Source organism: Perca flavescens, chromosome 6, assembly GCF_004354835.1.
Source record: "Perca flavescens isolate YP-PL-M2 chromosome 6, PFLA_1.0, whole genome shotgun sequence".
Taxonomy (NCBI): Eukaryota; Metazoa; Chordata; class Actinopteri; order Perciformes; family Percidae; genus Perca; species Perca flavescens.
The window spans coordinates 7,112,772-7,125,842 of record NC_041336.1 but is presented as its reverse complement, the minus strand read 5'-3'; the positions used below and the strand labels follow the sequence as shown (position 1 = coordinate 7,125,842).

The window sequence follows — 13,071 nt, the reverse complement described above, 5'->3', positions numbered from 1 at the left end:
AACACGTTAATTTTTTTTAATCACATTAATGGCATGCCGCCATTTATTAATTTATTTTCACTTCACTGGGCTTCACGTCGTGCCTAACAGGCTACTATTTTGACCCTTTGCCGCACCTTTACTTATCATCAAGCCGTCATACTTCCTCCTAACACACCCTACTGCTGCAGGCATGATGGAGAAATGCAGCAGCAACACAATTCTGAATGGCGCTTTTTATTTTCCAAAAACTCCCAGACGGCTCAGTAGACAAGTCAAAAGCCATATTGTGTAAAGCCTAATTAAAATATCACTGAAGCACGTCAAGCTTGAGCTACCACCTACACGAGCTAAGCATAGCACAGTTAACGTGACTCAGGTTGATGCTAGTGGGCTCAGTCAAAACATTATTTTGGAGAGTGCTACTCGCCGACCTGTTGTCGAAACCAAAGTGCAAACGCTGTCTCATCAACCGGTGATCACTGGACGTCAGTGAGTAATCAAAATTATTTAGAAGTTACTGCACACTATATTGACTCTGGTAGGTAGGGTTGGGTACTGAAACGTGACGACCTAAACGGTAATAACGAGACCAAATAAAAACTAACATTTCGGTGCCTGACTTTACACTACACCTTACAGCAGGTAACGTTAGCCTACTTTTAGCTAGCAGCTGGATTAATCACGGTTAAAATACTGACAGCTAATGTTAAACAGTGTAAAGTGTGACTGTATTTCACTGGAGAGGATTACAACACCGGGATGTAACAGTCTGCTCTGCAGCGCAGCTGCTGCCGTTGTCGGAATTAAACAACACAGACAGTGCTTTATTGTTATAGTTATTACATTATTATTAAATCTTTAATTTTGACCATGGCCTTAACAATAAACAAGTTCCTGACTGTTGTTTAGTACCCTTCTTTTTTTCTTTTTTTCTTCTTTTGTGTACAGTAAATAAATAATAAACAAATACAAATCTTAAAGTCAAGTTCATAAAGTAACTTTATTTGCATTCATTTAATTCCCAATCAAGATACACTAAGAAGTAAGTAAGAATTGTTTTCCATTTTTAATATGTACTTAAAAAAAGTTCTGAAATGCAAAATAATAGAATTTTAATCATGTGATAAAACATTCGATTAATTGTGATTAACTATAGAAATTCAGCGATTAATCGCGATTAAAATAAATTAATCGTTTGACAGCCCTAATGTAAATATACAGTAGTACCTGGAGGGGCTGCTACTTTCTCCACAATGCATGCTGGTACATTAACATAGTCAGCTACTTCCTTAATTTCCTCTGAAAGATCAACATCAAACACAAATGTTCATATGTTTATATGCAGTTTTACTGCCAATATGTAGAACACACTGGAGTAAAGTTTCAACCTGCAGATAAAGAGACATTACATTCTCTAAGAAACAGTCAGCCTATTTTGATCTCATTTTGATCTGTTCACCTGTAGTCCTCGATATCAAACTAAAGCAGAACTAAAGACCACACAGGTACAGATATGGTTTTAGTTCTGAAATGAAATCCTAACATTCCCAGTGTGTTGAGCAGAGTGGAAAAATCCTAATTCATTTGGGCATTTTAATAAACCTTGGTGCTAGAGTTCTGCAATCAAAAGCATCTAACATTACAAAACCCAAAGAATGTAGACAAGATCCTGATACATAAATACAGTAGATAATGTATTACAGGTACACACATAAAGATGAGAATATGTAGAAGTACCAGCTTTATCCTGTGGTCTTCTCTTCATCCTGAACAAATGTTTAAAGTCCTGCTGCAGTCCTGTATGAGAGCTGTTAGGAGGCCGTCTGCTCCGCTGTGAGACTCTTTACTGGACTTCTACTTCCAGGTTGTGACTGTCGTTTTCCCAAATTATCAGGTTAAATAACCTTGTTGTTGTGAAGGGGAAGTGAATGTGAAGTGAGTGTTTTGGTACGACGACCACAAGGGGAACAAAGTCAGTCAGTCAGTCGACCTTTCATCAATCCACCATAACTTTTATCATAATCAAAGAGAGTCAATCATTTCTTTCTGCTGAGACTAAAGACCCATCTGACAAACATTTCTACTTTTTGGTCAAACCGTGATCAATAACGTTATGGTGGTGTGTGTTGTTTTGTGACCAAACATGGTGAGAATAAATATCTACATTAAGACGAGCAGCATTGATGGACACAGTGATGTATTGATGAGCTCTTAAACATTCAAACTTTCAACACAGCTAATTATCACATATTCTTAAGCAGTAATGATGAATGAACAAATCAATAATTGTTCAAACAGAAGTTCATTGTTCATCATACTGAGAACAAACATCCATCTCTCCTCCCCTGTACCTGCTTATGTCTGTTAACAGGAGCATATCCCAGCATGCACTGCGTGAAAGGCAGAAACAGATTGACCTGCCCGTGTTTGGACTGGGGAAGGAAACCCATGTGAACATGAGGGAACATGTAAACTCTAAATGCAGCGAACACACTGAGACCAGATCTGCTTCTGTCTCATCTGGATTAAACATGTTACAGCATCCTGAATACGGCTGTTCCTCCTCTGTTGATTAAAGCATTCTGACATTTACAATAAAAAACAAAAACATGTAAGAGATTTTCATTCAATGTTGGCTGTTGGCTTATTTATGGCAACTATATAAAATGTCACATAGAAACAGGGCTTCCCGGATAGATCAGTTGGTAGAGCGGGCGCATTAGATAATGTTTTACACGTACACACAAAAACATTAGAATATTTTAAAGTACCAATTTCCTCCTGTGGTTTTCTGTTCATCCTGAATAAATGTTTAAAGTCCTGCTGCAGTCCTGTATGAGAGCTGTTAGGAGGCCATCCGCTCCACTGTGATGGTCTGATTTGAGGTTGTGAGATGAGAGAGTGAGAGTAGAACCTGCGGTAAGCACAACTCCCCTTAAAACACTTTGCCCCTTGATAAAACTGAGCCAAAACCTGATTAGTGGTGAGTGGTGGACAAACTGTTGATGATAACACTACAACAATTAAAGATGTAGGCATGCTACTGTATGATTGCATTAGTATAAACGTTGCACAACGTGCAAACTTTCTTAACGAGAATTCACGAGAAATGAGGAGTAAACCGTTTCATTGTATGAATAAATGGCACTGTTTTGGAGTATTTAATATGTCAACTCTCACCGATTCTTGCTTACTCATTACATGGCGTTAGTAGTTTTAAGGAGTAGGAGTTGCTATACACATTCAGGGGAGAGCAAAGACGGGTGGTATTTGTGATCTTATGTGGCGGGCCGGTCTGGGCCAAAATGCCAGGTGCGATTTTTGGTCCCAGTCCGTCCCTGTCAGTCACTGTGGCTCAAGCAGAGAGGAGCTTTTCCAAACTAAAGTTGATCAAGTCATACCTGAGGTCAACCATGTCCCAAGGATCACTGGCCTTGCCGTCATCAAAATCAATCACTCAATAAGGGAGCAGATTTCATACAATGACATCATTGATGAATTTGCATCAAAGAAGGCCACAAAGGTCAAGTTGTAGTTGTAGTGTGTGTTCTCTGTTCTTAGTGCTATAGTGTAATAATTAGATTATCTTTAGTCTTCACATTTGTGTGATGAAGGATTTGTGCTATTTAGAATATTTCTATATTTTATTTGTATATTATTCTTAATATTTGTATATTATTGTTGCTCTCAGCTCTTGTTAAATTTTTGATCATTGTATATATTTGGCACATTTATATATATATAGTGTATATTTATTTTAAGTTCTGATAACCTATAGCCTACTGTCATATTTTGTGCTGAATTGTGTTCATTGTCTTTTGGCAATGTTGGAGGTGGAGATTGTGCACCTTAAAAAGTGTGTTTCCTATTGTAATTGCTATAGTTAAATAATAATAGTTGTAATAATAGTTAAATTAAGTGTGTTTTTCAAATGCTCTAATGAAGGATTTGTGCAATTGAGAATTATAATTTTCTCGAAGGGGGTCTCGTTCTGGGTGTAATTCAACGTAGAACCGCCCCTGTCCTGTTCAATAGGTTGCAACTTCCTAAATTATGTTGTTCGTTCTACATTGGTGAAAATATTTTCAATCAGAATTATATAACAAAAAGATAATAACAACAGTGTGTCGGATAGAAAACATTTTACACGTTAATATTCCTAACATGCCGAAGCAAAAAGCTCTGAGGACATTCTGTTGAGAACAAGTGATGCAGTGCCCCCATTTTGGCCAATGAGTAGCAACAATATATGTTCCATGATACATAGGAGACAGGAAACTGAGCAGTCTGTCTGTCCCTGTCATCAATCTGCTGATATACTAATCATAAGCATCACATCTCTAACAAAGCAGAACAAAAGCCCATTCAACAGGTATCAATGATAACAGTGTCCCTTCAGTCTAGTCACTGTATGTTTCACAGACTTACATTAGCATACCTATATAATCAAATATCTAAATGTATTCAAATCTAAGTGTCTGTTTTTCAAGCTTTACAAAATAATTCACTTTAAATATTCTCTTATTTTTCTATAAAAATAAATCCCCTGAACATTTTTAGTTCTGAAAACAAAACATTTAAATTATGAAGTAGAAGTCTTAATAGTTTGATATTTATAAGCCAGTTGATATTATTATGCAGTCTGACTGCAGTGTTTAAACAGATAAAGCCTTCATTTTGCAGATCCTTCTTTGTTTCTCAGTACACTTCACTGATATCCATTTATTGTTCTGGACAGACATTACACACTGACCATCAGTAGCAGGAGGAGGAGGTTGTGGTGTCCAGTAGCTGAGGGAAGAACATGATGTTTAGATCAAGGCTGATAGATTTTATGATTCAAAGTGTTTAGGAATGTGTCTCTTACCTTACAGTCAGATCACTTCCATCAATCCACTTCCATCTCCCACCTTCAGCTCTCAGGCCAATCCAGTATCCAACAGTTTCTGAACTACGCCAGCTGTATGTATTGAGTGTAGTCTGACAACAGAGAAACAGTTATCAGATATTTAAACACTATAACTAAATAATCACACTGAGACAGGGACGGACTGACAATCTGTGCGTTCTGGAAAAGTCCAGGTCATGCACATGCACACACACACACACACACACACACACACACACACACACACACACACACACACACACACACAGGCCGCAGAGAAACATATGACATTAATTATTATTTACAAGCATGTTAAAGAGAGACGTATCTCTCCTTTCAGAAGCTGCTCTCACACAGATCTGTCTGCTATCTAGAGTTGATTGCTTTTCCTTGGGTTCCCGGATGTTAACACAGAATTTTAAACATCACATTTTGCAGCTGAATTTGGCCTATTGAGTTTGAGCAAGTTGAAAATATATTAGTTGAAATGTATACATCGTATTTTGCATCTGAATTTTGAGAAAAGAATCCCACGAGTCCCTGGGACTTCTTCCTAGCATTAACGTAAAGGCAGAAAACCAAGCAGTGGACCAAACCATTGTGAGGCAAGGGAGGGGGGACTCAACATGTTTCTAAACTTAAAACACATTTGTTGCCCTGTTTGTGTTTGTATTATTTTACTACTTACACTATTAATTTAAGTATTTAATTATGTACCATACACAGCGTGGTTTTAATGAAATTGTTGGGGGGGGGTAACCCTCAGATGGGGTGGGTCCTGACCCCCTCGATTCCTCCCCAATTTCCACCTCTATATGTGTCATAAAAATGTCCACAGTTTTCTCATTACCTGTTCCTCTTGACTATGTACAACAACCAAATCTGAACTCTTTCCTCTGCAGTCTTGTCGAGCTTCTTCCCAGGTTTTCTGACCAGCAGAATCAGCATCGTCATGAATCACATAGCAGTTAGACCCGGTGAGTTCCCAGCCATTCTGACAAGCTTTACACTGTCTCACTGAAACAACAGAGACCAACCAATATACAACATTACTGCATTGTGATATTAATATTATTATTGGATCTAATTAATAGGATCTGAACATACCGTCATTTGGTTTGGTGGGGCAGTAGGCATCAATGCTCCACTGAGCTCGGCTGACGTTGAGCTCATTCCAGTTTGTCTTCATGTTTTGTATTTGTTCTGTTAAGTTCTTCTTCTGTGTCTCCAGCTGCTGGTTTCGTGTTCTCAGGTTCTGGACATCTGCATTCAGGTTCTGGACATCTGTAGTCAGGTTAGTGATCTTGCTTTCTAAGACAGTATAGTTTTGTGTCAGGTTGCCCAACTGGACTGTCAGATTGTTGTTGTCCCTCTTCACCTTTTCATTGTCTAAGCTGAGTTTGTTGTTCAGGTTTGTCAGGTTGCCCAACTGGACTGTCAGATTGTTGCTGTCCGTCCTCAACTTTACATTGTCTAAGCTGAGTTTGTTGTTGAGGTTCGTCAGGTTACGATTGGCAGCCATCAGCTCACTTTCATGACTCTGATGACTTAATGTAGCAACTGCAAAATGAAAATTAGAGTAATTATAGTGATAAAGCAATATTTGTTGATGTTGTCATTTAGCCTCCTTTTGAAACTTTTTCCTGTCTGTCTCACTCTAGGTTTTCCAGCCTTTTGGAAGATTTCAACAAGTCCTTTGAAAAGACTCAAACCAACTGTTAATCTGTCTCACAATGTTTTCTGACTTCCCCAAAGGACCCTGTGGTCCTCAGGCCCAAGCACTTATGATCATACTAAAGACTATACATATCTCACATTGCCTAAAACAGCTGACCACTAGTTTTAAGTCAACATTACTCAAACAGGAGTAAATAGTAGAATAGAATAGTGCACTTGTTGGAGAAGTCTTTCAGTCACTGATTTGATGCACTTGCAAGCCTTTATGGCAGCAGCATGGTGTATGTGGGATTGACTCAAATTGAGACTGGCCATATTCATGAAACAATATGTCACCCAGTGCAACAGTGTGGCTCACAGATGTGTGTTTAATAGTTTTTGGAAGACAATGGAGCTTTGTGTCACAGAGGAAGAAGATATATCCAACACATTCTCACTCCCACCGCGTCAAAAAGTGATGCTTGGTCAGGTGCCTTTGGCATTTGTTATTGACGCAAAAAGTCTCCTTTAGTCACATTTTGACGCTCTGTGTCAGGACCCTTGGTGTCACGCAGATTTTTGGTCTTTCATACTACTCACTACCGTTGTCACTCTTTATACTACTTCATCTTGCAGCGCCTTGTGGTCGAGCTGCTGCATTCCAAAGAGATGCTAAAGGGTGATTTTCATGTTGGTATTACATGTCATTTAGCTGAAGCTTTTATCCAAAACCACTTACAGTTAAGTGCATTCAACGCTGAAGGTGCAAACTCCAGACAACAAGTAGTAAGTGCAAGTACTTTAGCTTTAAAAAGGTAATGCTACAAAGAGCCATATCAAAGTGCAGCATCAAGAAATATATAATTCTTTTTTTCTTTTTCTTTTTTCCCCCGACACTGAGAACAGGTTCATATATCAGACTTTGATACACACACTACTGTATTGTTAGTGGACACATTTATTGTTGGTTTGGGTCTGATCATGGGATTTGTTGACAAGAAAAGAAATATAGAATATCACTTGACTTAACCTTTAATTCCTTTTATGCATACAATGCAAGTGTATTTTCTCATTGGGGCTTCTGTCTCATTCTGAATGTGGCAAATTCACGACTTATATCAAATATTGGTTTCAAACAAAAACTAATACTGTTATTCTTTAAGGTTTGTCTCATGTCTAAGTGTGAGTTCATGTTCAGTATACTTACGGTGGTAGACAACGATGACTGCTATGATGCCCAACAGCAGAATGACACAAAGGATCCCCAAACAACAGGCCAGCCGCTGATACTGGAGACGTCTGTTGTTTGATTTCTTGTCGAGCAAAACTCCTGCTATGAATCAGGAAATGATTTATTGCCAAGTAAGTAATAGTAGTAAAATTATTATAAAATTATTTTACATTAACAACTTACCGTTTGTGTCAGCGGTTGGTTCGTTTGTTTCGCTTTGTACCTTCACTTCATCATCCACAGTTTCCTCCTCCTTTCTAGCTGAAAGGTTGAAGGACACAATATCGTAGTTAATTACTGCGTAGTGGTGAAATAAAGACTTTAAAGGCTTATTTGTTCATGTCAAAGTAACAAAAAATCCCTCCTGATGAGGATCGCTTTTTGATACAGAGGCCCTAATGCGCCGTAAGTAATATTTTTTTTTTATTTTGTAAACACAAGATAATAACTTATAGGAACAAGTTAGTTATCTTAGAAATATTGCATACTGTTGGGTGTAATGGTTGATATTGTTATGTATATTTGTATCTATGGATTGGACTTTAGTATTTATTGTAATTCAAACTTGTATTATTAATTGTATTAGCTGTATTAGTGTTTGTGTCGACCTGCCAAGGGACTACAGATTAAAATTATCCAGTTCCTAAATCGGGTACAATGCATCTCTTCTTCTTATGTGATAATAATGTTGTATATGGTCACTAGGAAATATGTGCTGATCAAGATTTTTTTAGACTTCAGGGGCGCCATGCTTTTGTCCTATAATGTAGTATGTTTCATAAGTCATAAAAAAAATGTCAAACAGGGAACTGTCAGCTAAAACCACAGATGTTGAAATTGTCTCGCACTTAGTGGATCCTAGACAAAAAGGGGAAACTGCCTTTTAAGGGGAAATACTTAAAACAATTTAAAACCCTCTCAGTCTCAGCCATTTTTTCTTTAGTTCGCTTACTCTCCTTGTGTAATAATGCTTGTATAACCTAGGGTGACCGGACGTCCCGAAAAATTTGGGACAGTCCCGAAATCCAAGCAGTTGTCCCGAATCCCAAATCCTGCCCCAATTGTCCCGAAAATTAGAGCAAAGTCTCAAAAGCAGACTCTCGAGTATTTCTCTCGGGAGGTGGGGGGGGGAGTCAGGCGTCAGGCTGCATGCTAGCAGCAAACTACACATAGCCACGTATAGCCACGCTTTCCAAAACACAAATCTTCATCTTGTTTAACACACAACTTTAATCAAACCTAGATTTTTTTTAATGGTATATGTTGTTTTTTTTACTCTCGAGTAGTTATAGTCATTAAAAATTAAAAACACCAATTCAAAAAGAAAACACGAATGCCAACAATAACGACTAAACCTTTTGGCTTTTGAAAATTGTTCTTCCAAGTGTTGGCAATCAGGGGAAACAAACACTGTATCCTCCAGGCTTCATTCTACCGTCTCTTTATCTATCTGCCTCTGGTGATCCTCTGCCTTCCAACACACACACACACACACACACACACACACACACACACACACACACACACACACACACACACACACAATTCCATATCAGATCCTAAATATTTAGACTCTATTCTACCCGTACCACCAAAATTATGGAGGTATTTGGATTTTCTATTCTGATCAGAAGTGTATTTTCTATCCAGTATTAGTGAAGAAAATCCCATTCCCAAGAAATCAACATTGCTTATGATCACATGAACACAGAAACAGTATCTGATCCATAGCAACAGCATAAGTTCCAAGATATTTATCATTGATATACTGTATTTAAAAAAAAAATACTAAACTTACCTTGGGGTGGAGGATGATTTTTACTTTTGAATGCAACCGAAGCGTAGTTAACCTCCTCCTCCGCCATGGTTACAGTCGCTCTGTTGGGTTCTGTCTGACTTACCGACAGAGAAGTACTGCTGAAATTAATACACAAGGCATCTGTACGTCTGATAAGAACAACTTCTGTTTTTGGTTGAGAAAGGTATTTGCAATCATGACTGGCTGAATATGATCTTCCAAACCATATACAGTGTTTTTTTTAGTGGTTCTCCTTTAATGGTGGTAACCCACACTGTGTGTCTGCAGCATCTCTCCACGCTGCTGCTGCCAACCTTTCATCAACAGACAGTAACTTTTATCATAATCAAATATTCAATACATTCTATCTGCTGAGATTGATTTCACAAACTTAAAATTCTACTTTTCAAGTTCATTGTTCATCACACTGAGAACAAACATCCATCACTCCTCTTCTGTCCCTGCCTATGTCTGTTTACAGGAGCATATCCCAGCATGCAATGCGTAAAAAGCAGAAAGAAACAGATTCAACACACAAACACATTAACCTGACCTGCCCGTGTTTGGACTGTGGGAGAAACCCATGTGAACATGAGGGAACATGTAAACTCTAAAAGCAGCGAACACACTGAATATATCAGCCTGTTTTGGGTCACTATCAAACATCCATTGTAACCCACGAAACAAAGTCATATCAATGAGCAGTATAATAAAAATAAAAATAACTGATCAGTATTCACAACAGAAGGACTAAACTAAAAGGAACACAGATAGCCTCAGACACCTCCCCCACACACTGCACAGTCTTCTACCCTCAGGTCAGAGGTCACTCTCATTCAGGTCTAACCCCTATTTCCACTGGGCACCTCTGCACTGCATTCTGGATACACCGCGTGGCCCCGCGAGCAATCGCAGCCATTCAAGTCAATGCTAAATAATCCCCCCCAACAAGAGATTCCACTTGGGGGTGGTGGGAAAACATAATAGCCATCACAAATCTTTTTATAAAGACAATGCCAGAAAAGAGAAGACATGGAGATTAACTACAGGAGTGCCTGGAGTGGAAGGTAGATTCTACCTTAATAAACACGTGATTGTTCTGTAAAGTACAAAGTAGACACAATATAATCTGAGTCGGGCAGCAAGACGCTACTCTTCTGAGAAGCTCCCGATGAGGTATGACACGTTGTGGAGGACGGTACAAAACCACAGCGTAGCCGGAACACAGCAAAGACAAGCCGAGTGGATCATTGGGGTAAGAGAGCCATGTTGAGCAGATCCATCTTTGTTTCTCAGCACAGCTCACTGATCTCCATCCTGCTTTCTGGACAGACATTACACACTGACCATCAGTGGGAGAAGGAGGAGGTTGTGGTGTCCAGTAGCTGAGGGAAGAACATGATGTTTAGATCAAGGCTGATAGATTTTATGATTCAGAGTGTTTAGGAATGTGTCTCTTACCTTACAGTCAGATCACTTCCATCAATCCACTTCCAAGCGGGTTAATGCCCTTTGAGGAGTCCATAGTCAGAAATGAATGGACTTCTGCGGAGGCAACCGTCTGACTCCTGTCGTCCATTAATTCCTGCCAATGGACACCTCGTTGGGCATCATGTATATTAGTCTTGGTGTTCTCTTGTTCAGTGTCGGATTGTCTGCGTTCGTTCTTGGCTGTGTACTCCTACAGTAGTTTGTAGTTTCCTCCAGTTTTTTATCTTTCTGGATTTGCTTTTGTTGCCTGTCTGTTTTTGGATCCAGCTTTGTTATTACAGTAAAGCTCGGTTTTTGTCCAGTCCACCTGCCCACTGGTCTACTGCATGTGGGTCCTTCTTTTGCTAACAATGGGTTTCATACACTTTCTGTAATAAAACATATGAAAGAAGAAATCCTATCGCATGGCCCCTGGGACAATTTCTTAACAAATGGGGTCTGTGGTCTAATTTATGTCAGTTTAGGGGTTCTTGAAACTTTAGGAACTACTAATCTAATGAACAAATAGCGAGGAAATACAGGATAAATACTATATTTCTGTTATGTGATGTAGTGTTTGAGTGCATGTATTCATTGATTAAATAATTAATTAATTATGAAAGGAAACATTTGTCATTGCTCATGTTGTTGGCTTCCTGTCTGTCGCTCTCCAACACATACTTCACATATCAGAGAGATCTAATCATGGAAATGCAAAATATGTAGCAATGAACAGTCTCATTTAACACATTGTCATTTCGAGACAAAACAAGGAACCCCTTCAATTCCTCTTAGAAAAGCACACGGAATGACACTTCCCTAATAACACTGTTAAAGGCCCAGTGTGTAACGTGTTTAGTTGTTCATTATCTAAATCTGTGTTGCCCGTTCACAAACTTGTCCTTTTTCATGAATATTTACCACCACCATCAATTCCAAGTATTCCTTTTGGCTTGAAATTTTACATTTGTATTTGCATGAACTGGGGTAGACGCTACATATTCATGCTCCATCTTGAAATACGTTAGCCGGTAAGGGACATACAGGACATACTGCTCCACCTTTCACGTTTTGGCTGTCACATGATAAACTCACAGCTGCTGCTAACGCTGCTAATGGGTATCGTAGCTTCCCGGCTCCGTCAAGTTTGAAGAAGGAAACATGGAGGACAACATGTATTCAAAATCCAAATTTCAGGAACAGGAGTCTTCTTCTTTGCCCAGAAAAACAAAAAAGATATTGAAGAGCCAGAGCGTCATCAGAAAAAAAAGCGTGATATGTATTTTTAACTGCGTGGCACGAGAGAGTTGATTGCGATATTCGATCTCAACGCTAGATGGGAGAAATTCCCGCACATTGGACCATTAACAATAACTTTGACACTGTGACAACAATGACACTTTGGTGCTGATGTCGATCATGTGTAGCTGATTTTTGAGCTTCAGATGAAGCGAATAACACACAAACATAAACTGAGGCCAGATCTGCTTCTGTCTCATGCTGTCCAATCATATTACAACTTCCTGAATTATGTTCCAGCTCTAGTTTTAATCCTTTTACCATCTTCACATTCTCTGCTCTATGTCCTCAGTGTGTGTTTTATGTTTGCAGCATAGAGTAGCACTTTTAATGTTGCGCAATGACAATAAAGTCAATTTGGATTCTGATCGTTCTTTCTGACCTGACTGATATTTATAATGAGTAAGAAAAAACAATGACAAGTGCGACAGCATTTTTTTATTCAATATAATGGACTGAATGATGCATTTGCTTCCTGATAGATAGATAGATAATGTCACTACTACATATTAATATTCTTTACATCAGGATACAAATGCCCCGTAAAAAACCACTCTGGGAACATTCTGTTGAGAACAAGTGATGCAGCGCCCCCTGCTGGCCAAAATGTAACGCGACAGGAAGAAACAGGAAACTTTGAGGAGGTTGTTCCCTTTTATCACTTTGATATAAAACACATCATCTCTGTATCTCTAACAAATATGCACAGAGAAACACACATAGAGCATAAACACACATTTGATATTT

At 38.8% G+C, this 13,071-nt stretch overlaps 1 protein-coding gene across 1 annotated transcript; it reads right to left on the bottom strand.

Annotated features, from left to right (window-relative positions):
• Nucleotides 1–4,611: 4,611 nt before the first annotated feature.
• LOC114556810 (C-type lectin domain family 10 member A-like) lies at nt 4,612–9,622 on the bottom strand. Its single transcript, XM_028579853.1, has 7 exons — nt 9,556–9,622; nt 7,941–8,018; nt 7,734–7,859; nt 5,978–6,430; nt 5,721–5,887; nt 4,850–4,962; nt 4,612–4,773 (listed from the first exon to the last, which is right to left on the bottom strand). The coding sequence occupies exons 1-7, from the start codon at nt 9,620–9,622 to the stop codon at nt 4,638–4,640; spliced, it is 1,140 nt and encodes a 379-aa protein (XP_028435654.1). The 3' UTR covers nt 4,612–4,637.
• Between the last annotated feature and the right edge of the window lie 3,449 nt (nt 9,623–13,071).

Bases quoted from the DNA above. Each gene is read 5' to 3' on its own strand.
- LOC114556810 (XM_028579853.1), bottom strand. From the start codon at position 9,622: ATGGCGGAGGAGGAGGTTAACTACGCTTCGGTTGCATTCAAAAGTAAA. The intron at 6,431-7,733 runs GTAAGTATACTG...TTCATTTTGCAG, and splicing joins AGTCATCGTTGTCTACCACC to TTGCTACATTAAGTCATCAG. The intron at 4,774-4,849 runs GTAAGAGACACA...TTCTTCCCTCAG, and splicing joins GGAAGTGATCTGACTGTAAG to CTACTGGACACCACAACCTC.